Genomic DNA, 26,246 nt, shown 5'->3' on the forward strand with positions numbered 1-26,246 from the left:
TAGTTCCTATTACCAAGCGCATGCGATGTCAACAATGCTGATGGCTGGTTCCTATTACCAAGCGCATGCGAGGTCAACAATGCTGATGGCTAGTTCCTAGTACCAAGCGCATGCGAGGTCAACAATGCTGATGGCTAGTTCCTATTACCAAGCGCATGCGATGTCAACAATGCTGATGGCTGGTTCCTAGTACCAAGCGCATGCCAGGTCAACAATGCTGATGGCTGGTTCCTAGTACCAAGCGCATGCGAGGTCAACAATGCTGATGGCTGGTTCCTATTACCAAGCGCATGCGAGGTCAACAATGCTGATGGCTGGTTCCTATTACCAAGCGCATGCGAGGTCAACAATGCTGATGGCTGGTTCCTATTACCAAGCGCACGCGAGGTCAACAATGCTGATGGCTGGTTCCTATTACCAAGCGCACGCGAGGTCAACAATGCTGATGGCTGGTTCCTATTACCAAGCGCACGCGAGGTCAACAATGCTGATGGCTGGTTCCTATTACCAAGCGCACGCGAGGTCAACAATGCTGATGGCTAGTTCCTATTACCAAGCGCATGCGAGGTCAACAACGCTGATGGCTAGTTCCTAGTACCAAGCGCATGCGAGGTCAACAACGCTGATGGCTGGTTCCTAGTACCAAGCGCATGCGAGGTCAACAACGCTGATGGCTGGTTCCTATTACCAAGCGCATGCGAGGTCAACAACGCTGATGGCTGGTTCCTATTACCAAGCGCATGCGAGGTCAACAATGCTGATGGCTAGTTCCTATTACCAAGCGCATGCGAGGTCAACAATGCTGATGGCTGGTTCCTAGTACCAAGCGCATGCGAGGTCAACAATGCTGATGGCTGGTTTCTATTACCAAGCGCATGCGAGATCAACAATGCTGATGGCTGGTTCCTATTACCAAGCGCATGCGAGGTCAACAATGCTGATGGCTGGTTCCTAGTACCAAGCGCATGCGAGGTCAACAATGCTGATGGCTGGTTCCTAGTACCAAGCGCATGCGAGGTCAACAATGCTGATGGCTAGTTCCTAGTACCAAGCGCATGCGAGGTCAACAATGCTGATGGCTGGTTCCTAGTACCAAGCGCATGCGAGGTCAACAATGCTGATGGCTAGTTCCTAGTACCAAGCGCATGCGAGGTCAACAATGCTGATGGCTAGTTCCTAGTACCAAGCGCATGCGAGCTCAACAATGCTGATGGCTGGTTCCTATTACCAAGCGCATGCGAGGTCAACAATGCTGATGGCTGGTTCCTATTACCAAGCGCATGCGAGGTCAACAATGCTGATGGCCGGTTCCTAGTACCAAGCGCATGCGAGGTCAACAATGCTGATGGCTAGTTCCTAGTACCAAGCGCATGCGATGTCAACAATGCTGATGGCTGGTTCCTATTACCAAGCGCATGCGATGTCAACAATGCTGATGGCTAGTTCCTATTACCAAGCGCATGCGAGGTCAACAATGCTGATGGCTGGTTCCTAGTACCAAGCGCATGCGAGGTCAACAATGCTGATGGCTGGTTCCTAGTACCAAGCGCATGCGAGGTCAACAATGCTGATGGCTAGTTCCTAGTACCAAGCGCATGCGAGGTCAACAATGCTGATGGCTGGTTTCTATTACCAAGCGCATGCGAGGTCAACAATGCTGATGGCTGGTTTCTATTACCAAGCGCATGCGAGGTCAACAATGCTGATGGCTGGTTTCTATTACCAAGCGCATGCGAGGTCAACAATGCTGATGGCTGGTTCCTATTACCAAGCGCATGCGAGGTCAACAATGCTGATGGCTGGTTCCTATTACCAAGCGCATGCGAGGTCAACAATGCTGATGGCTGGTTCCTATTACCAAGCGCATGCGATGTCAACAATGCTGATGGCTGGTTTCTATTACCAAGCGCATGCGAGGTCAACAATGCTGATGGCTGGTTCCTAGTACCAAGCGCATGCGAGGTCAACAATGCTGATGGCTGGTTCCTATTACCAAGCGCATGCGAGGTCAACAATGCTGATGGCTGGTTCCTAGTACCAAGCGCATGCGAGGTCAACAATGCTGATGGCTGGTTCCTAGTACCAAGCGCATGCCAGGTCAACAATGCTGATGGCTGGTTCCTAGTACCAAGCGCATGCGAGGTCAACAATGCTGATGGCTAGTTCCTAGTACCAAGCGCATGCGAGGTCAACAATGCTGATGGCTGGTTCCTAGTACCAATCGCATGCGAGGTCAACAATGCTGATGGCTGGTTCCTAGTACCAAGCGCATGCGAGGTCAACAATGCTGATGGCTGGTTCCTATTACCAAGCGCATGCGAGGTCAACAATGCTGATGGCTGGTTCCTATTACCAAGCGCACGCGAGGTCAACAATGCTGATGGCTGGTTCCTATTACCAAGCGCACGCGAGGTCAACAATGCTGATGGCTAGTTCCTATTACCAAGCGCACGCGATGTCAACAATGCTGATGGCTGGTTCCTATTACCAAGCGCATGCTAGGTCAACAATGCTGATGGCTGGTTCCTAGTACCAAGCGCATGCGAGGTCAACAATGCTGATGGCTAGTTCCTAGTACCAAGCGCATGCGAGGTCAACAATGCTGATGGCTGGTTCCTAGTACCAATCGCATGCGAGGTCAACAATGCTGATGGCTGGTTCCTAGTACCAAGCGCATGCGAGGTCAACAATGCTGATGGCTGGTTCCTATTACCAAGCGCATGCGAGGTCAACAATGCTGATGGCTGGTTCCTATTACCAAGCGCATGCGAGGTCAACAATGCTGATGGCTGGTTCCTATTACCAAGCGCATGCGAGGTCAACAATGCTGATGGCTAGTTCCTAGTACCAAGCGCATGCGAGGTCAACAATGCTGATGGCTGGTTCCTAGTACCAATCGCATGCGAGGTCAACAATGCTGATGGCTGGTTCCTAGTACCAAGCGCATGCGAGGTCAACAATGCTGATGGCTGGTTCCTATTACCAAGCGCATGCGAGGTCAACAATGCTGATGGCTGGTTCCTATTACCAAGCGCATGCGAGGTCAACAATGCTGATGGCTGGTTCCTATTACCAAGCGCACGCGAGGTCAACAATGCTGATGGCTGGTTCCTATTACCAAGCGCACGCGAGGTCAACAATGCTGATGGCTGGTTCCTATTACCAAGCGCACGCGAGGTCAACAATGCTGATGGCTAGTTCCTATTACCAAGCGCACGCGATGTCAACAATGCTGATGGCTGGTTCCTATTACCAAGCGCATGCGAGGTCAACAATGCTGATGGCTAGTTCCTAGTACCAAGCGCATGCGAGGTCAACAATGCTGATGGCTAGTTCCAATTACCAAGCGCATGCGAGGTCAACAATGCTGATGGCTAGTTCCTATTACCAAGCGCATGCGAGGTCAACAATGCTGATGGCTGGTTCCTATTACCAAGCGCATGCGAGGTCAACAATGCTGATGGCTAGTTCCTATTACCAAGCGCATGCGAGGTCAACAATGCTGATGGCTGGTTCCTAGTACCAAGCGCATGCGAGGTCAACAATGCTGATGGCTGGTTCCTAGTACCAAGCGCATGCGAGATCAACAATGCTGATGGCTGGTTCCTAGTACCAAGCGCATGCCAGGTCAACAATGCTGATGGCTGGTTCCTAGTACCAAGCGCATGCGAGGTCAAAAATGCTGATGGCTGGTTCCTATTACCAAGCGCATGCTAGGTCAACAATGCTGATGGCTGGTTCCTATTACCAAGCGCATGCGAGGTCAACAATGCTGATGGCTGGTTCCTATTACCAAGCGCATGCGAGGTCAACAATGCTGATGGCTAGTTCCTATTACCAAGCGCATGCGAGGTCAACAATGCTGATGGCTGGTTCCTAGTACCAAGTGCATGCGAGGTCAACAATGCTGATGGCTGGTTCCTAGTACCAAGCGCATGCGAGGTCAACAATGCTGATGGCTGGTTCCTAGTACCAAGCACATGCCAGGTCAACAATGCTGATGGCTGGTTCCTAGTACCAAGCGCATGCGAGGTCAACAATGCTGATGGCTGGTTCCTATTACCAAGCGCATGCGAGGTCAACAATGCTGATGGCTGGTTCCTATTACCAAGTGCATGCGAGGTCAACAATGCTGATGGCTGGTTCCTATTACCAAGCGCATGCGAGGTCAACAATGCTGATGGCTGGTTCCTATTACCAAGCGCATGCGAGGTCAACAATGCTGATGGCTGGTTCCTATTACCAAGCGCATGCGAGGTCAACAATGCTGATGGCTGGTTCCTAGTACCAAGCGCATGCGAGGTCAACAATGCTGATGGCTGGTTCCTAGTACCAAGCACATGCGAGGTCAACAATGCTGATGGCTGGTTCCTAGTACCAAGCGCATGCAAGGTCAACAATGTTGATGGCTGGTTCCTAGTACCAAGCGCATGCGAGGTCAACAATGCTGATGGCTGGTTCCTATTACCAAGCGCATGCGAGGTCAACAATGCTGATGGCTGGTTCCTATTACCAAGCGCATGCGAGGTCAACAATGCTGATGGCTGGTTCCTAGTACCAAGCGCATGCGAGGTCAACAATGCTGATGGCTAGTTCCTAGTACCAAGCGCATGCGATGTCAACAATGCTGATGGCTGGTTCCTATTACCAAGCGCATGCGATGTCAACAATGCTGATGGCTAGTTCCTATTACCAAGCGCATGCGAGGTCAACAATGCTGATGGCTGGTTCCTAGTACCAAGCGCATGCGAGGTCAACAATGCTGATGGCTGGTTCCTAGTACCAAGCGCATGCGAGGTCAACAATGCTGATGGCTAGTTCCTAGTACCAAGCGCATGCGAGGTCAACAATGCTGATGGCTGGTTCCTATTACCAAGCGCATGCGAGGTCAACAATGCTGATGGCTGGTTCCTATTACCAAGCGCATGCGAGGTCAACAATGCTGATGGCTGGTTCCTAGTACCAAGTGCATGCGAGGTCAACAATGCTGATGGCTAGTTCCTAGTACCAAACGCATGCGAGGTCAACAATGCTGATGGCTGGTTCCTAGTACCAAGCGCATGCGAGGTCAACAATGCTGATGGCTAGTTCCTAGTACCAAGCGCATGCGAGGTCAACAATGCTGATGGCTGGTTCCTATTACCAAGCACATGCGAGATCATCCAAGGTGGCTTAGCAGTTCAGACGTCTTTTCCGTATTGTCTTGTCGTGTCCTGTATATATATATATATTTACACCTTTTCTTCACATATCTTTTATTTATTTTATTATCCAAGAACTCAACTACAAAAGCTTTCCTGCAAAAGCTTTCCTGCAACCCGCTTCACCAATTACAATAAGTAATATTTACCTCAATCTGAAAATCCATCGTGGAAGATAGCCAGGGGCTAATTCAGAAGCTAGCCTGATAGCTAACCAGAAGCTACTCCGATAGCTAGCCAGAAGCTAATCTGTAGCTGCCCCGAAATTAGCCGGTTTGCTAGCTAGCGTTGGTGTTTCAGCTGCCCACGTTTTGCGGTCATCAGCTATCCCTTTAGCTCGATAATCTACCGGCACTTTTGTGCAACGCGACTCGGACCGGAGCATTCCGGGACTTTTTTTCTCCCAGTTTCCCCGGATTCCAACCGCAGGCTCTGGACACTTGCACCTTGATTTCGCAGCTAGCTAGCTGCATACCGTGTGACTATTGGCTTACGTCGACCCCGGAGCAAACTCAAATCATGCTGGAGCTAGCCAGCTGAGGAGTTCCATCACCATCCGGACCCGTTTCTTTTGTTGCTGCTGCAGATACGGAACCCCACCGGGCCTTCACGACTGACTGCCGACGTTATCTGCCCGAGGGATTTATCCAACCGGCAAATCCGTCCCGACGTTACCTGAACGCTCACCTGAGGCCCGCTAATCGTTAGCTGTCCTATCGGCTGCTATCTGAACAAAACCCCACTACACGGAACCTACCGACGGAAACGCACGAGGTATCTACAAACAGACCTCCATCCTATGCTGCTACCGATAGCCATATACCCGGCCAGCTGTCTGGATCGCCACGACCCCAACCAACCTCTACTCACTGGACCCTTACTGATCACTTGATTAAGCATGCCTCTCCTTAATGTAAATATGCCTTGTCCATTGCTGTTCTGGTTAGTGTTTATTGGCTTATTTCACTGTAGAGATTCTAGCCCTGCTCTCTATACCATATCCAACCTATCAGTTCCACCACCCACATATGCGATGACATCACCTGGTTTCAATGATGTTTCTAGAGACAAGATCTCTCTCATCATCACTCAATACCTAGGTTTACCTCCACTGTATTCACATCCTACCATACCTTTGTCTGTACATTATTCCTTTAAACTATTTTATCGCCCCCAGAAACTTCCTTTTACTCTCTGCTCTAGTAGCTCTAGGCGACCAATTCTCATAGCTTTTAGCCGTACCATTATCCTACTTCTCCTCTGTTCCTCTGGTGATGTAGAGGTGAATCCAGGCCCTGCAGTACCTGGCTCCACTCCTATTCCCCAGGCGCTCTCTTTTGATGACTTCTGTAACCGTAATAGCCTTGGCTTCATGCATGTTAACATTAGAAGCCTCCTCCCTAAGTTTGTTTTGTTCACTGCTTTAGCACACTCTACCAACCCGGATGTTTTAGCCGTGTCTGAATCCTGGCTTAGAAAGACCACCAAAAATTCAGACATTTTTATCCCCAATTACAATATTTTCAGACAAGATAGAACGGCCAAAGGGGGCGGTGTTGCAATCTACTGCAAAGACTGCCTGCAGAGTTCTGTTATACTATCCAGGTCTGTTCCCAAACAATTTGAACTTCTACTTTTAAAAATCCACCTCTCTAAAAACAAGTCTCTCACCGTTGCCGCCTGCTATAGACCACCCTCTGCCCCCAGCTGTGCTCTGGACACTATATGTGAACTGATTGCCCCCCATCTATCTTCAGAGCTCGTGCTGCTAGGCGACCTAAATTTGAACATGCTCAACACCCCAGCCACCCTACAATCTAAGCTTGATGCCCTCAATCTCACACAAATTATCAATGAACCTACCAGGTACCACCCCAATTCCGTAAACACAGGATGATATCTATGAGGGTACCCAACAAACTTGCCCTCCAAATACACCTCTGCTGTTTTCAACCAAGATCTCAGCGATCACTGCCTCATTGCCTGCATCCGTAATGGGTCAGCGGTCAAACGACCTCCACTCATCACTGTCAAACGCTCCCTGAAACACTTCAGCGAGCAGGCCTTCCTAATCGACCTGGCCGGGATATCCTGGAAGGATATTGATCTCATCCCGTCAGTAGAGGATGCCTGGTCATTTTTTAAAAATGCCTTCCTCACCATCTTGAATAAGCATGCCCCATTCAAGAAATTTAGAACCAGGAACAGATATAGCCCTTGGTTCTCTCCTGACCTGACTGCCCTTAACCATCAGAAAAACATCCTATGGCGTTCTGCATTAGCATCGAACAGCCCCCGTGATATGCAACTTTTCAGGGAAGCCAGAAACCAATATACACAGGCAGTTAGAACAGCCAAGGCTAGCTTTTTCAAGCAGAAATTTGCTTCCTGCTACACAAATTCAAAAAAGTTCTGGGACACCGTAAAGTCCATGGAGAATAAGAACACCTCCTCCCAGCTTCCAACCGCTCTGAAGATAGGAAACACTGTCACCACCGACAAATCCACTATAATTGAGAATTTCAATAAGCATTTTTCTACGGCTGGCCATGCTTTCCACCTGGCTACCCCTACCCCGGACAACAGCACTGCCCTCCCCTCTGCTACTCGCCCAAGCCTTCCCCATTTCTCTTTCTCCCAAATACAGTCAGCTGATGTTCTTAATGAGCTGCAAAATCTGGACCCTTACAAATCAGCCGGGCTAGATAATCTGGACCCTTTCTTTCTAAAACTATCTGCTGAAATTGTTGCCACCCCTATTACTAGCCTCTTCAACCTCTCTTTCGTGTCGTCTGAGATCCCCAAAGATTGGAAAGCAGCTGCGGTTATCCCCCTCTTCAAAGGGGGGGACACCCTTGACCCTAACTGCTACAGACCTATATCTATCCTACCCTGCCTTTCTAAGGTCTTCGAAAGCCAAGTCAACAAACAGATTACCGACCATTTCGAATCACACCACACCTTCTCCGCTATGCAATCTGGTTTCAGAGCTGGTCATGGGTGCACCTCAGCCACGCTCAAGGTCATAAACGATATCGTAACCGCCATCGATAGGAAACAATACTGTGCAGCCGTATTCATTGACCTGGCCAAGGCTTTTGACTCTGTCAATCACCACATCCTCATTGGTAGACTCGACAGCCTTGGTTTCTCTAATGATTGCCTCGCCTGGTTCACCAACTACTTCTCTGATAGAGTTCAGTGTGTCAAATCGGAGGGTCTGTTGTCCGGGCCTCTGGCAGTCTCTATGGGGGTGCCACAGGGTTCAATTCTTGGACCGACCCTCTTCTCTGTATACATCAATGATGTCGCTCTTGCTGCTGGTGATTCTCTGATCCACCTCTACGCAGACGACACTATTCTGTATACTTCTGGCCCTTCTTTTGACACTGTGTTAACAACCCTCCAGGCGAGCTTCAATGCCATACAACTCTCCTTCCGTGGCCTCCAACTGCTCTTAAATACAAGTAAAACCAAATGCATGCTCTTCAACCGATCGCTGCCTGCTCCTGCCCGCCTGTCCAACATCACTACTTTGGACGGCTCTGACTTAGAATATGTGGACAACTACAAATACCTAGGTGTCTGGTTAGACTGTAAACTCTCCTTCCAGACCCACATCAAACATGTCAAATCTAGAATTGGCTTCCTATTCCGCAACAAAGCATCCTTTACTCATGCTGCCAAACATACCCTTGTAAAACTGACCATCCTACCAATCCTCGACTTCGGTGATGTCATTTACAAAATAGCCTCCAAAACCCTACTCAATAAATTGGATGCAGTCTATCACAATGCCATCCGTTTTGTCACCAAAGCCCCATATACTACCCACCACTGCGACCTGTACACTCTCGTTGGCTGGCCCTCGCTTCATACTCGTCGCCAAACCCACTGGTTCCAGGTCATCTACAAGACCCTGCTAGGTAAAGTCCCCCCTTATCTCAGCTCGCTGGTCACCATAGCAGCACCTACCTGTAGCACGCGCTCCAGCAGGTATATCTCTCTAGTCACCCCCAAAACCAATTCTTCCTTTGGACGCCTCTCCTTCCAGTTCTCTGCTGCCAATGACTGGAACGTACTACAAAAATCTCTGAAACTGGAAACACCTATCTCCCTCACTAGCTTTAAGCACCAGCTGTCAGAGCAGCTCATAGATTACTGCACCTGTACATAACCCATCTACAATTTAGCCCAAACAACTACCTCTTTACCTACTGTATTTATTTATTTATTTATTTTGCTCCTTTGCACCCCATTATTTCTGTCTCTACTTTGCACTTTCTTCCAATGCAAACCAACCATTCCAGTGTTTTTTAGTTTTTATTTTACTTGCTGTGTTGTACTCACTTCGCCTCCATGGCCTTTTTATATTTTATTTATTTATACATATATCTGTTTGCCTTCACCTCCCTTATCTCACCTCACTTGCTCACATTGTATATAGACTTATTTTTTTTCACTGTATTATTGACTATATGTTTGTTTCTACTCCATGTGTAACTATGTGTTGTTGTATGTGTCGAACTGCTTTGCTTTATCTTGGCCAGGTCGCAATTGTAAATGAGAACGTGTTCTCAATTTGCCTACCTGGTTAAATAAAGGTTAAATAAATAAATAAAATAAACAATGCTGATGACTAGTTCCTATTACCAAGCGCATGCGAGGTCAACAACGCTGATGGCTGGTTTCTATTACCAAGCGCATGCGAGGTCAACAATGCTGATGGCTGGTTCCTAGTACCAAGCGCATGCGAGGTCAACAACGCTGATGGCTGGTTTCTAGTACCAAGCGCATGCGAGGTCAACACACACACGCTCTGCAAAGAAATACATGCCCTTTTCTGCACTGCCTGAGAGAAAGAAACCAGCTCATCTAGAGCTCCACTGTCCCATGATCAGTCAATTAAAACACTGATACTGCTTTCTCCTTTTTCCTCAGCCTTTCACACCAATAGTGAGCCTCCGTTTAGCTCAGCCAATACATGATGGGTCAAACGGATAATGCCAAGCGCAAGAGATGGGGAAAAAGAGAACTTTTGGGGGATGCGGTTACATGTCTAAGAATAGCCTTGTTATGCAATGGCAGGTACACCTGCTGGACCCGTGGCCATGAGAGAGGGATGGAGGGGAAAAGGGAGGTAGAGAGGACTAGAAAGAGTGATGAGGTCAGATGATAGAGAGAGAGAAAAGGGGGAGAGGGAGGGAGCGTATGATACAAAGTTAGCTGTATTGATGAATCAGTTTGTTTCCCTAGCCACACACACAGCTGTGCTCTATATCAGGGCTGGATGCCTGGCTGATAGGACGCCTGGCTGACAGGACGCCTGGCTGACAAAGCTCTCCATAGAGAAACAGAGGGTGATGAGAACAACACTCAGCCAGCTTCACTGAGACGCTTCACCAACATCAACACAGAGAATCAGCTAGAACATTCAACAAAGGACAACACGTGTCCATCCATACTCCTCCACAAAGAGTTAACATATACAGCAAAAAAAAAGGGTGTGGGGATAAAGGAGTCTGACCCTCCCCTTCAATTCACCTGTATAAGCCCACTCATGTATATGATCTGTCATACAGGCCTCTCCCTTTAAGGGAACAGTAGATCCATGTGCACAGGGCACCGGCATATGTATGCGTTAAGCATGGATGGGTCCGTGGGGAATGGGAAAAGCCTTTCAGAGCCTGGTCTTGTTGGGGCTGTGTGTATTGTTTGACGGGGATTTTTCTCCTTTCACTCAAATCCATATCTCAAAATTCGAATTCAACCTCCTGTGAGACGGATCTCAGAGGTTTCTCTCTCTACCAGTCTCACTCTCCCTATTGCTGTCTCTCCGTCTCATTTGGTCTCTCTCTCTCCGTATCGCTCCCCTTCTGCCTCAGATTTTGGAACCTCTGGCTGTGTGTTGGCTGGGCGGTTGACTGATCTCTGCAGTGATGTGAAACCACAGCAACACGTTGATTCAGTAAATAGACCCTGATAACACACGTGGCTCTCTTTCCATCCTGTCTCCAGTCTATATTTTTTGCAGCGAAACAAAAACAAACAATCTAACCCTCCAAACCTCTCAAAGGGTTCTCTGAAAGTTCCCCTATTCACACAACTTCCATAATAACCATGGCGAGAATTAAATGAAGACTTTTATTGATCTAGCCTCAATCAAACTGAGCCAGGAAGAGAGCAACACGTGTGTCTGTGTGTGTGTGTGTGTTTAGATGGATTGCTATGCGTCAACCACTTCAAAGTCTAGGAGATGGATGAGACGAAAGAGTGTTACCGTGACAACAGGCTGTGGAGATGAACAAGGGTTTTATATAAGGGTGAATGCACTCAGGGCAGGTGTGTGGGTGGTGATAAAGGATTGAGGTATTAGAAAACCACCCTCCCCTCTGACACACATACACATAGCTAATTAACATTCTCCCAATAATGGTCACCTACATTAAGGATCTGACTGTGGAGGTGTGAACCCATTGCGTGAACCCATTAAGCAGTCTAATGACACACAGACACACACCAGAGCCCTTAAACTCAACTCTGGACCTGGAAGCCAGTTCCACTGCTTTGTTTCCCTATTGTTCCCCTCTAATCAGGGACTGATTTAGACCTGGGACCCCAGGTGGGTGCAATTAATGTTCAGGTAGAACAGAGAACCAGCAGGTTCCGGACCTCGTAGGGTATCCCCTGCAATCCTCAACCCTCTGCAATCCCCTGGACCAGAGGATTGCAGGATTTTAGGGTGCTACAACCTAATCGGCTTGTCCACTAGATCTAACAGGCAGTAGTGATGGGTAGGGGGGATAGATACATGTACACATATTTTGGACGATATATCATATCTTATTGTTTTGAGAAGCTTGTTCTCCATTTTCTTTTTAAAAAGGGAGCCAATTTGTTTTCAGCACTTATTTCCATGACTGATCAAACCTTTCTCATGGCTCTTTCTTGTTCCTCAGCAGCAGACATATGGTGAGCAATATGTTTGGAACATTGAATCACAATAAAATCACAGTATCGAATCGCAATACATATAGAATCGGCACCAAAGTATCGTGATAATATCGTATCGTGAGGTCCCTGGCAATTCCCAGCTTTAACACGCAGTGAAGGAAGATGCAAGATGTTTCACTGGAGGGCCACACAACGCTCTGGACCTGAAAACCATTCAGCCCATCTAACACTAAAGCCACCTCAGAGTCTGGAACTGCCTAGGAGGAAAGGACAATGCAGTCAAAACACGTGTTCCTACATTTTTTCTTTGCTTTAACCCTTTACACTCATGGGAATTGGCCTATATGGATAAGGTCAACTTGAAATGTTTCTTACAGAAGACCCATAAAAAGCATATGACAATGCTAGCAACACTGAGATTATGGGGAAATGATCAGACCAAAAGGTGAGGACAACAGTTCACCTGACAAGACTGAACCCAAACATTAACACTGTTGATTTGATGTGCAATTTACATTTACTGTACTTTTCACAGCATTTGTCAATAATAAAATCTGAAAATACTCTGGATACATTCAGTAACATAATAGGGTTGGGGTTTGAGTGAGGTCTAACTGGAGTCTCCAAGTGGCCACACACCTCTCCAAACTGTGCACAGTTCAGTCATTTCAATGCACCTTCATGACTCAAGGAAAAAGCTTTCAAGGTGCTTTTTTGAGCTCTCCTAGCTTTGCCATTGAGGAAATGAAGCAAGCACACTTGTAGTTGTTTTGTTTGGAACACAACCCTGTGTCCACACAACCACAGTTGTTGTTTACGCAATCCAAAAACATTCCTATATAAAATCACAATCTGGATCAGGTGGATCATTATTTTGAAAGCTAACATTGTTGCCAATACAATACGCTAAGTTATAAAATATGATCTTACAGTGTTAGGCTTCAAAAGGCACTTCAGACAAACCGGTTGTAATTTAGGTGCGCATCAAATGGAGTTATGAGTACATTCAAGTGCGTATTGCGCAGGAAATTTTCTTCACAATACGACAAACATAGGCTCATTTTGTTCAAGACAACTGAGTATAAGGCAGGTAATCTATGTAACTGTAGATGAAATATGATATGAATTGTAGATTTGGAATCACAGGTGTGTGGTGTGCTTGTATGACATTAAATCTGTATTTAATATAACCCTCATCGTCTCATCTTTTAGAACACAGACTCCTCTCGACATGTCGCCTTCCACATTTCCCTCACTCAGACAACAAACATACAAAAGTAGGCCCATTAGTGGGAGGGATGCGGGCATGTTCTTGTTGAGAGCGATTCTCAAGTTTAAAACGACTGTCAGTCAAAAGATATCCAAGTGTGCTTACTTCATTTCCTCAAGCCGAGAACATGAGCACTGATGTCCCGTATAGCATGTAACTGTACAGCTACTGCGTTCCAATTTAGGCACTTATCAATGACAAAATCTGCCATTTTCAACCCGTATATGGGATGACGGGTGTTGTGTATGGGATGACGGGTGGTGTAAGTGGAAAGGCACACTGGAAAAGGAAATTAAATTAGGATAAATGTGATCAAGATTGTACTGTGAGTCTGGAGTCTGTCCTCGTGTAATATCATCCCCTCCATGCCTAAGTCAATGGGTGAGACAGGTCTCAAGGGGGATGAGGCTGTGGATGGAGGGAGTGGGGGTGCCAGGGAAGGAGGGGGAGCTGGATAGAAAGCAAACACAAGGATACAGCATTCTGCTGTCCCTCTCTCCCAAATTCTCCCTGCAATTTCTCAAGCAAGAATTTTGCTACGACTGTCTGGTAGTGGTATGAGTGGGGCGGGGGAAACTGAAAAATACCTGTTATTGGCAGAGGTTTGGAATGTTCTTTCTTATTGGTCTATTAACTAGTGGTGAAGTCACCAGGCAGGTCAAAACTCCATCCCACCAACAAAGGCTGACATTTCAGAGGGGTCTTTACAAACAGCTCTTACACTAAAAGGGCTTTAGCCTAATTTTCACAATTTCACAGTATTATTCCAACCCCATTGTGCCGAAATATATATATAAAACACAGGAAATAACATTTGACTGCACTGGGCCTTTAAAAGAATACAGTTGAAATCAAAAGTTTACATACACTTAGGCTGGAGTCATTATAAATATTTTTTCAACCACTCCACACATGTCTTGGTAACAAACTATAGTTTTGGCAAGTCTGTTAGGATATCTACTTTGTGCATGACAAGTAATTTTTCCAACAATTGTTTACAGACAGATTAATTCAAATCACAATTCCAGTGGGTCAGAAGTTTACATACACTAAGTTGACTGTGCCTTTTAACAGCTTGGAAAATTCCAGAAAATGATGTCATGGCTTTAGAAGCTTCTGATAGGCTAATTGACATCATTTGAGTCAATTGGAGGTGAACCTGTGGATGTATTTCAAGGCCTACCTTCAAACTCAGAGCCTCTTTGCTTGACATCATGGGAAAATCAAAAGAAATCAGCCAAGACCTCAGAAAAAAAATTGTAGATCTCCACAAGTCTGGTTCATCCTTGGGAGCAATTTCCAAACGGTACCACGTTCATCTGTACAAACAATAGTACGCAAGTATAAACACCATGGGACCACGCGGCCGTCATAACGCTCAGGAAGGAGACGTGTTCTGTCTCCTAGAGACAGACATATTTGGTGCGAAAAGTGCAAATCAATCCCAGAACAACAGCAAAGGATCTTGTGAAGATGCTGGAGGAAAAAGGTACAAAATATCTATATCCACAGTAAAACGAGTCCTATATCGACATAACCTGAAAGGCCGCTCAGCAAGGAAGAAGCCACTGCTCCAAAACCGCCATAAAAAAGCCAGACTACGGTTTGCAACTGCACATGGGGACAAAGATCGTACTTTTTGGAGAAATGTCCTCTGGTCTGATGTAACAAAAATAGAACTGTTTGGCCATAATAACCATCGTTATGTTTGGAGGAAAAAGGGGAGGCTTGCAAGCCGAAGAACACCATCCCAACCGTGAAGCACGGGGGTGGCAGCATCATGTTGTGGGGGTGCTTAGCTGCAGGATGGACTGGTGCACCTCACAAAATAAATGGCATCATGAGGTAGGAAAATGATGTGGATATATTAAAGCAACATCTCAAGACATCAGCCAGGAAGTTAAAACTTGGTCGCAAATGGGTCATCCAAACGGACAATGACCCCAAGCATACTTCCAAAGTTGTGGCAAAATGGCTTAAGGACAGCAAAGTCAAGGTATTGGAGTGGCCATCACAAAGCCCTGACCTCAATCCTATAGAAAATGTGCGGACAGAACTGAAAAAGCGTGTGCAAGCAAGGAGGCCTACAAACCTGACTCAGTTACACCAGCTCTGTCAGGAGGAATGGGCCAAAATTCACCCAACTTATTGTGGGAAGCTTGTGGAAGGTTACCCGAAATGTTTGACCCGAGTTAAACAATTTAAAGGCAATGCTACCAAATACTAATTGAGTATGTAAACCTCTGACCCACTGGGAATGTGATGAAAGAAATAAAGCTGAAATAAATCATTCTCTCTACTATTATTCTGAAATTTCACATTCTTAAAATAAAGTGGTGATCCTAACTGACCTAAAACAGGGAATTTTTACTTGGGTTAAATGTCAGGAATTGTGAAAAACTGAGTTTAAATGTATTTGGCTAAGGTGTATGTAAACTTCCGACTTCAACTGTATGTATGAAAAAGTTGTAAAACATTATCCTAAATATAAAACCATCAATTTGGTTACCATTGGTGCTTAATATGAGTTGTCAGTATATAAATACAATATATATATATTAAGTACATACTTTTATTTACTATCATTTCTTTGTTGTAAATGTTTTGGTGCCATACTGGTGGCAGTAGTGAAAAACGTCAATAGTTGGAAAGGTTAATTAAAAATAATTCCATTGTTGATCAGATGCTTTTTTCATCAATTAGAGAATAACCATATGGTTTATCCACTAGAAACTCATGGACAATATCTACACGGATATAAAAATGAATACTATATAAACTTTTTTTTGTCAAAGTATAAATGACCGAAGTTACCATTAATTACCAATATTAGCAAAGATTCCAGTAGTAAATTACCAGTAGCTTTGCAACCCTATTCCCAGGAGACTGTTGTTCATACGCTTTTATATGATGGTGTGTGTGTGGGTGTGCGTAGCGCACATTGCTTTAATATGTGTTGGAGTGCTGGCACTTCTAAACCCCCGGTTCACAGTGCACTGGGGTGGGTCAGAAGTGGACACGGGAGCGAGAGGCTACCACTGATGAGAGAATAACACTGAGGAGGATAGAGGGAGGGGATTGACAATAATAAGAAGAGAGAAATTGTGGAGAGGCAGGCAGCACAAGTCCACAAGCCCCTTTGGGACCACTTAGAAAGGAATGTGTTATTACATTTTTTCCAGAGTCGTCTGAAAAGGCCTGTAGCCATCTGTTCATTAGAATAGTATTAGACAGTGTACTTGTTTGTGTGTTAAAAGAGCTCAACTTACACGTTGATGGCGTTTTCCAGGACTGAGGGTTCGGTTCTCTCCAACTTGTGCTGGTTCTGGCCCAGATAGGCAAACCTGCAGAACGACACACACACAGAGTGTTTAAACAGCTGATCACCACGGAGACCAAAACATCACAGATAACATAAGTAGCATCACACCTCTTTTTTTAGACACCACAGTATCAAATATTTAACATTGAATTATGAAAGTATGTGGACGCCTGCTCGTCAAACATCTCATTCCAAACTAAAAGTAACATTGAAAAATAGTAATCAATATATATATAAAAACACAGAATCCCAAACAATGTTCATAAATCTGAGTTGACATTTCTGGAAGGCCAGCATCTCGGAGTCGCCTCTTCACTGTTGACGTTGAGACTGGTGTTTTGTGGGTACTATTTAATGAAGCTGCCAGTTGAGGACTTGTGAGGCGTCTGTTTCTCAAACTAAACACTCTAATGTACTTGTCCCTCTTGCTCAGTTGTGCACCGGGGCCTCCCACTCCTCTTTTTATTCTGGTTAGAGCCATTTGCGCTGTTATGTGAAGGGAGTAGTACACAGCGTTTTACGATATCTCTTGCCTGCATCTAGCTTATCAAGGGTGTAATCATTAGTCCAAAAGTTGCAAACAAGAGTTTCTATTGGACAAATTCAGGTTATCCCAGTTTCATTTGCATCCGTTTAAGAAACGTTTATCAACAGAAATCGATGGAATGAAGACACCCCTGATCACACAAACAGTTCACTTTGTATTCCTTCTCGCCTCTATGCACTCTCCTCTCACCTTTTCCCTTTGTTTGTAGACTTCAATGAACAACACTTCAGCTGTATGTGACCAGGCGAAAAAAAACTTTCCAAGCCAACCCATATCATAACCGCTACACACAGCCTACATCGTTGTCACCATATTAGCTAAAGTAACGTGATAGTCAACATAGCTAATAGAAATAACTCATTCGTAAACCTGCTACATTCATGTAGTAACGTTACAGTGTAGAGTCACAGTAAGCAGTTACACTGGCAGGCTCCGGCGGCAATACATTTTTAAAACCAAAAGCTTACCTTTACTTGGAAGAGTTCCAGTTATGGATAGTCATAGCCAGCAAGCTAACATAGCATCCCTCTTTTTGAGCCAGGTGTTTGAGTAACTAAACTAGCCAGCTGCATTTGCTAGCTAAGTGAAACTGAAAAAAAAGTACAAAATCTCACATGCTTCTCCTTCATTTTTGAAGAAATTAATTTGCTGAAAACTGTTCAACTATTGTCTTTCTCTCTCTTTGAGTCAACTACTCACCATATTTGATGCAGTGCTAGCTAGTTGTAGCTTATGCTTTCAGGACTAGATTCATTATCTGATCCTTTGATTGGGTGGACCACATTTCAGTTCATGCTGCTCTGATAGGTTTGAGGACGTCCTCCAGAAGTTGTCATAATTACTGTGTAAGTCTATGGAAGGGGGTGAGAACCATGAGCCTCCTAGGTTTTGTATTGAAGTCAATGTACCAAGAGGAGGACGGAAACTAGCTGTCTTCTGGCTACACCATGGTGCTACCCTACAGAGTGCTGTTGAGGCTACTGTAGACATTTATTGCAAAACAGTGTGTTTTAATAAATTATTTGGTGACATTAATATATTTAGTATAGTTTTATCTAAAAAGGTTAACTTTTTATGTTTTAACATTTATATTTTTAAGAAATTCACTGAGGGTGCTCCTCCCGTTCCTCCTCTGAGGAGCCTCCACTGGTTAAGGTAAAAGCAAGGTGACGTATAACCAATAATTATCTTCATACAATAGCTCCCAGTACTATACAATGGCTGTGTTCAGCTCCTCCACAATGTGATATCTGAGTGACCAGGGTACAGAAGGACACAGGAACAAAGGACAGTATGACGAACAGCAGCTATAAATACAGAGCTGTGAGGGGAGAGCGAGAAACACAAAACTTATTTGTTCCCATGGCCTGATTAATCTCTCCATTTCGGTGGTTCCATCAGGACGCCCCACAGGTAGGGAGACGTGAGTGTGTGTGTGTGTTTTCTGATGGGATTAGGCTCCAAGGGCCTTCAAAGGCCCAACACACACACTCAGTTGTTCATTGAGGAGGAGACGGCTGTAGCTAACCTGAGGTACCCCTCTGTGTCCTGAGTTCCATCCCTACACTGATGGCCACTATAGTATAGGCTGCCATAGCACATGGCGAAAAGCTCAGATGATGAGAGTAGAACTATACTTCTAAAGGGGGATTATAGATATGATCATACATACAGTACATATTAATGAGCCATTCATTGTATGTGTCCTACAGGCACAGTATGTACAGCGCCTTCAGAAATGATTCACACCCCTGGACTTTTTCCACATTTTGTTGTTACAGCCTGAATTCGAAATGGATTACATTTAGACTTGTTTTGTCACTGGCCTAGACACAATACCCCATAATGTCAAAGTGGAATTGTGTTTTTAGAAATGTTTATAAATTTGTTATAAATTTGCTGAAATGTCTTGAGTCAATAATTATTCAACTCCTCTGTAATTGCAAGACTAAATAAGTTCAGGTGTAAAAGTGTGCTTGACAAGTCACATAAGTTGCATGGACACACTGTGTGCAATAATAGTGTTTAACATGATTTTTGAATGACTCTCTCTACACACCACACATACAATGAACTCTAAGGACCCTCAGTTGAGCAGTGAATTTCAACCAGAGTCAACCACAGGGACCAGGAATGTTTCCCAAATCCTTGCAAAGGGCACCTCTTGGTAGAAGGGTACAAATAAAAAAACAGACATTGAATATCCCTTTGATCATGATGAAGTTATTCATTACACTTTGGATGGTGTATCAATACACCCAGTCACGACAAAGATACTGGCGTCCTTCCTAACTCAGTTGCTGGAGAGGAAGAAAACCACTCAGGGATTTCACCATGAGGCCAATGGTGACTTTAAAACAGTAACAGAGTTTAATGGCTGTGATCGGAGAAAACAGAGGATGGATCAACATTGTAGTTACTCTACAATAATAACCTATTTGACAGATATTCCAAAATATGGCACAATATTAAGCTAATAAAAAATATTCCAAAACATGCATCCTGTTTGCAACAAGGCACTAAAGTGATACTGCAAAAAATGCGGCAAAGCAATTCACTTTTGTCCTGAATACAAAGTGTTATGTTTGGGGCAAATCCAATACAACACATTACTGAGTACCACTTTCCATATCTACAAGCATAGTGGTGACTGCATCATGTTATGGGTATGCTTGTATTCTTAAAGGACTAATGGATCTATGCACAGGCAAAATCCTAAAGTCTGTTTCCACCAGACTTTAGGACAGGGGTGTCAAACTCATTCCACGGAGGGCCTAGTGTCTGCAGGTTTTTGGTTTTTCCTTTCAATAAAGCCCTAGACAACCAGGTGTGGGGAGTTCCTAACTAATTAGTGATGTTAATTCATCAATCAAGTACAAGGGAGGAGCGAAAACCCGCAGACACTCGGCCCCCCGTGGAATGAGTTTGACACCTGTGCTTTAGGAGATGATTTACCTTTCATTAACTAAAAACACAGGTGACCAAGAACCGATAATCACTTTGACAAAGTTCCAGAGTTCGTCTGTGGAGATGGGAGAACCTTCCAGAAGCACAACCATCTCTGCAGCACTCCACCAATCAAGCCTTTATGGTAGAGTGGCGAGATGGAATCCCCTCAGTAAAAGGCACATGACAGCCTGCTGGGAGTTTGCCAAAAGGCACCTAAAGGACTCTCAGACCCAAGATTCTCTGGTCTGATGAAACCAAGATTGAACTCTTTGGCCTGATGTTTTTCAGCAGCAGGGACTGGGGGATTAATCAGGATCGAGGGAAAGATGAATGGAGCAAAGTACAGAGAGATCCTTGATGACAAACTGCTCCAGAGCACTCAGGACCTCAGACTGGGGTGAAGGTTCATCTTCCAACAGGACAATGACCCTAAGCACACAGCCAAGACAATGCAGGAGTGGCTTCGGGTCAAGTCTCTGAATGTCCTTGAGTGGCACAGCCAGAGCCTGGACTTGAACCTGATCGAACATCTCTGGAGAGACCTGAAAATAGCTGTGCAGCGACGCTCCCCATCCAACCTGACAGAGCTTGAGAGGATCTGCAGAGAAAAATGGGAGAAACTCCCCAAATATAGGGGTGCTAATCTTGTAGCGTCATACCCAAGAAGACTCAAGGCTGTAATCACTGCCAAAGATGCTTCAACAAAGTACTGAGTAAAGGGTCTAAATACGTATGCAAATGTGATATTTACATTTTTTTATTTTATTAAATTTGCAAAAATGTGTAATATCCTGTTTTTGCTTAGTTATTATGGGTTATTGTGTGTAGAGTGATGAGAAAAATAAACAATTTAATCAAATTTAGAATAAGGCTGTAACGTAACAAAATGTGGAAAAAGTCAAGGGGTGTCACGTTCCTGACCTGTTTTCTGTTAGTTTTGTATGTGTTAGTTGGTCAGGACGTGAGCTTGAGTGGGCAGTCTATGTTTTCTGTTTCTATGTTTGTTTAAGGGTTGCCTGGTATGGCTCTCAATTAGAGGCAGGTGTTTGGCGTTTCCTCTAATTGAGAGTCATATTAAGGTAGGTTGTTTCACATTGTTTGTTGTGGGTGGTTGTCTCCTGTGTCTGTGTATGTTGTTGCGCCACATGGGACTGTTTCGGTTTTGTTTGTTCGTTCGTTTTATGTAGGCAGTTTTCGTGTTCATGCGTTCTTCGTGTTTCATGTGAGTTCGTCGTTCAGGTCTGTCTACATCGTTTATTTGTTTTGTAACTTCAAGTGTTCGTTCGTGTTTTCTGTTTTGTTTATTAAACATCATGTCTAAGTATCACACTGCGTCTTGGTTCAATCCATGCTCCTCCTCTTCGGATGAAGAGGAAGAGGAGAACCGTTACAAGGGTTCTGAATACTTTCCGAAAGCACTGTATATGGCAATGGTCTATTTGCATATAGGCCTGCTGCAGCTCTGATTGGTTATGGTGCACAGGTCTGTGTAGAGTGGGCTCCCAAGTGGCGCAGTAGTGTAAGGCACTGTAAGAGGTGTCACTACAGTCCCTGGTTTGATTCCAGGCTGTATCACAACTGGCCGTGATTGGGAGTCCCATAGGGCGGCGCACAAATGTCCCAGCGTGGTCCGGGTTTGGCCGGTGTAAGCCGTCATTGTAAACAAGAATTTGTTCTTAACTGACCTGCCTAGTTAAATTAAATAAATCAAAACAAGAGTAGTGCCTGTCAATGGAATAGAATCCTACTCAGATGCATTCTGGCTACAATCTGCCTCTTGTATAGCTAGTTCATTTTGTTTCAGTATGTTGCATTGAAACGGGCAAATACTGCGTTGATTCATCACAATTCCTACAGTAAAGAGAAACGTTGACAGTATTAACTAACAGGGAAAACTCTAGAACGTTGAGTGAAGTTCAGTCTCGTGCTTCTCTGCGCTCGCTGATATTTCTTCTGCGCGGCAGTCCTGGGGAAGCTTAGTGGGAACATTGGGTGCAACTCTAAACTCAGCAAAAAAAGAAACGGCCCTTTTGAGGTCATTAATGTGCCGTTCTCCAGTTGACAGAGTCCATTTAGAACATCACCCTAATAGTGACTATGGGACGGCCTGTCCCCGTCTTCCTAACAGGTAGGTCTTCAGGACAGGATGTCTTCTATCATTATCATTATCAACATCATCATTACAGAGAAAAGGATCAGAATCAGACTGACTGATCATCAGTTGTGTTTGTCTCACAGGGACCACTTTCATAACGAAACGTGTCTCTGTCATGATTAGACGTTTGGGCAGTTTTGTGTCAGTAGGTCAGAAGCTCACAGGGGTTGAAATGCAATACTCAGTGAGACGGCAGTGTGAAGATCGATCTTTTCGGCATACAGTCAATCATCAAACACCTGACTCCGTCTCACATGATGCGTGGAAGCCACTCGTTTTCATGGTGTGTGTGTGTGTGTGTGTGTGTGTGTGTCTCTCACCTCTCATATATGAGCATGTCCTCCTCGGCAGGGAGCGCGGCCAGGTTGAGTCCATAGGTTTCCCTCATGGACTGTTGCAGGAAGTCCTGTGTGGGGGCAAGGGTCAAATGTTAGGGGTCAAAAGGTTAGAGCGAGGTGAGAGGTAACAGTGAGGAGTGGGATGAAAGGATACAAACAAACAGTATGAAATCATCCTGAACAACTCTGACTAGATCTCTTCAAGCGCTCTCCAACTGTACAACCGTTCAGATTGTACCCCCTTCCTCTAACCAGGGACCAAACCTGAGGAGAACATATCAACACATCCTCCCCTCCTGAGAAACACTAGACGTGGGAAGTGTAGTTTACTGTGGGAGGTGTGCTTTATAGTCCGCAGGGAGAAAATAGATGGCTTTTCAGCAAACACAAAGCCACAGGAAAACTACAGACTGGAACACCTGTGATTGTCACCACAAGAGACTAGAGTGAGAATGAATACTAACAACAATAAAGATGAAGTGTACATCCATCTTCTGTCCCTACATAACGTGGATGGTCCAGAGGTGGTTTAAGTAAGAGCAGTAGCCTTTCAAGCACTCTTCTCCTCTGAGATGATGGGACAGCTCTCGGTCCAAAACAAAACATAGCATTTCCATTCAAAGGCTATGATTCAGCCTGCCGCCATGGTCTGTGCCCAAGATGAGAGAACTGGAGGGAGGTGGCCGGATACAACGAAATACAAGAGAGTGAAGCTTTGCAAACACACACACAGAAACAAACTCTCACACGCACGCACAGAGAGGGAATATGGAATTAGTGTGTCTAATTATACAGCAAGCAGCAAGGTAATGATCAGATGTTTAAATATTTGATCAGTTATGTGTTTTTCTGGCGCCATAGCAATCCATTCTTTGGGACAGGCTCGCAGGCAGCGACACAAGACACGTGTGTGTATGTGGCGACACGTGAGCTAACCGCTAACCTTCTATCCCAAAATATTCATGACCCCCCTCCCTGCTACCCACTCCAGATCCAAGAAGTCAGAAAACATATATGAGGGAAGCATGTTATAAATGAAGCCTGAGGGAGAAAACATATATCTGAGGGAAGCATGTTTTAAATGAAGCCTGAGGGAGAAAACAGTACTGGGGTTAATGGATATTTACAAAAATATATATTTTAAAATGTTTTTTTTGCCTCTCGTTGTCAAAAGCAATCAGTGTGGTTGTTACTGGGGATATGAGGATGAGTGAATCTGTCAAGAAAGACTGGGAGGGGAGAGGATGAATCAGAAAACAGAACGCAGCATGTGAATTAACATATAAAGGTATATTGACATCTAAAAGCATGTGAATGAAGATGTTAAATAAAATAAAAGGTGTCAGCGGAGGAGTGTAATCTCTTTCTTTCGCTCCGTCTCTCTACCCTGCTCTCTTCATGGCTCCTGTCCTTTCTCGATCTCTCATCACGTGTAGACGGGGAGAGGAGAGAGCTTATCCTTGTGGTAACTTCTGTTTAGAGAGTATGAGATGGCCCTTAACCTGAACACTTCACTCAAGAATGTAAACAGAGGACGAAATTACCCACAAGCCCCCAGCTGGCACCAGAAGCCATGTTGTGTGGATGCCTGGCGGCACACAAAAATAAAAACTTGATTCACCACCACCGGCCTCGCCGCTTCTTCACACAATGAGGGTCTAGTCGGTCAAAGAGACCCAAAACAGCATCTGGGTCACCATCGCCGCTGACAACAAATGTGGCACACAATAGTCTCGTTATAGCAACAGATTGAGTACAATTGGGATTTTGAAGCAAAGCGTGACATTTTTGTGTGTCCCGGTGTACGTCACTGGGCTTGGCTGTTGATTACTCTGTCTCTTTTCTAGTGGCCTCATTTCTCTTTTCATCTCTGTCCATCCATCTATTCATTTATGCTTTTGTTGTATTTTATGGCAGAGTATAATTTAGCCCATAGCTGTCGTCATAAAACATACAGGAGGAATGACCGTTCGAGGAAGGTTCAGTAACTGGACATAAGTTGAGAAATAAGTTGAGAGATGAGTCGAGACAAAGCTACCATAGACCTACCCAGTCTATGATTGACAGAGATTTCAGATATGATATGAACTCAGGGGAAGAGGCCTTTCCAAACCAACTGTCCTAAAGGATGGTAGAATGGATAGAGAAGGAGAGACTTCTCAACTCGTTGTGTTGTCTCTCACAGGGAAAAGTACTGTGAGCCATTATTTAATTAACTACATCCAAATCATCTACTTCGTTAGGATGTCCAGTTCTGTACAATTCATGAGTTGGTAATTGCTCCTCATCTTCAATATGCTCCCCATCTTCCCCCAGTTCATTTCCTGACCTGAATGAGCTCCAATGGAATCTACTCACATCTTGCTGCCAATCTAAACCCCCCTTTTATGGTAGCACTCACATGAGGTCCAGGTGATGGTACCACTCTTAATAGACAGTGGTACTACCACCTGAGTACCAGTCCAACAGCATGTATGTGTCCCAAATGGCATACTATTGCCTTTGTAGTGCACTACTGTTGAAAAGGCCCATAGGGCTGTGGTCCAATTTAGTGCATTATATAGGGAATAGGGTGCCATTTGGGACACATCCACACAATGTATTCTGACTGAGGCTGGCTTCAAAGGGCTAAAGCCCAGCTCCGCTTCTAGGTCATCCTATTCAAATTCAAACTCCCATTGTCTTCCCTCCGCTCGCTCACGAAGGAGAATATTCAACCAGTCCAGTTGTCATGGAAACACAGAGACCTTGAGTCACAAACGAGAGATGAGAGCCCCCCGTTATTTGTTGTGAAGTGTGTGTGCACATGAAAATGGATCAGTGTCATGTATTTTATTCACTCTAGTATAATCATTATGATACAATGTATTAGACTGGTGACTGTGGATAATGTTGATGATAGAACACAATATCAGCTGCAGTGGTATGTTAGTCTTCTACATTTTGCTCTGCTGTCTAAAAATCCAAACCATCAAGCCAAACCGTCAAGCAAAACCGTCAAGCCAAACCGTCAAACCAAACTATCAGTGTCCTGGGGAGTTCAATCAAACCATAAGAACTCAAACTGTGTTGTGATGAAAACACTTTTGATTACATATAATTTATATGCCATGTTATGGATTCATTATCTGAATGATTATGCGACCATTGTGATAATCTCAATGGATAGGGGGGAAATTAATGTTCTCAAACAATAACACCGATAGGTCAACTCCGTGAGTGAGAGGGGGAGACAGATGGTTGGCTAGAGAGACAGAAATGGGAGGGAGAGGGAATGAGAGAGGGCCAGTTAGCGAGAGAGAAACCAAGAGAAACGTCATTATGTTCTGAACATGTGAGGAGAAACAGGAGAGCTCCACCTGACACTGAAAATCTTTTTAAAATTGACACAGAATGAGTTTTCAATCTCGATAGTTGAAATCTTCACTTTTAGTTAGCACCTTCTCTCCCAAGGTCCAGTTTGCATGTCAGCTGACATTTAACTCAGCTGGCTACGTGCGTGTGTGTGTG

The 26,246-nt window shown here is 44.9% G+C and overlaps 1 protein-coding gene across 1 annotated transcript in view; it reads right to left on the reverse strand.

Annotated features, from left to right (window-relative positions):
• The window catches only part of fig4a (FIG4 phosphoinositide 5-phosphatase a), a 104,393-nt gene that overhangs the window by 10,121 nt on the left and 68,026 nt on the right, over nt 1–26,246 (reverse strand). The window contains exons 22-23 of the mRNA XM_055885309.1: nt 22,719–22,804; nt 16,695–16,769 (exon numbers count right to left, since the gene is read on the reverse strand). Coding sequence (XP_055741284.1) covers nt 16,695–16,769; nt 22,719–22,804 — 161 coding nt within the window. The remainder of the gene's footprint in view (nt 1–16,694; nt 16,770–22,718; nt 22,805–26,246) is intronic.

This window comes from Salvelinus fontinalis, chromosome 27 (assembly GCF_029448725.1).
Source record: "Salvelinus fontinalis isolate EN_2023a chromosome 27, ASM2944872v1, whole genome shotgun sequence".
Taxonomy (NCBI): Eukaryota; Metazoa; Chordata; class Actinopteri; order Salmoniformes; family Salmonidae; genus Salvelinus; species Salvelinus fontinalis.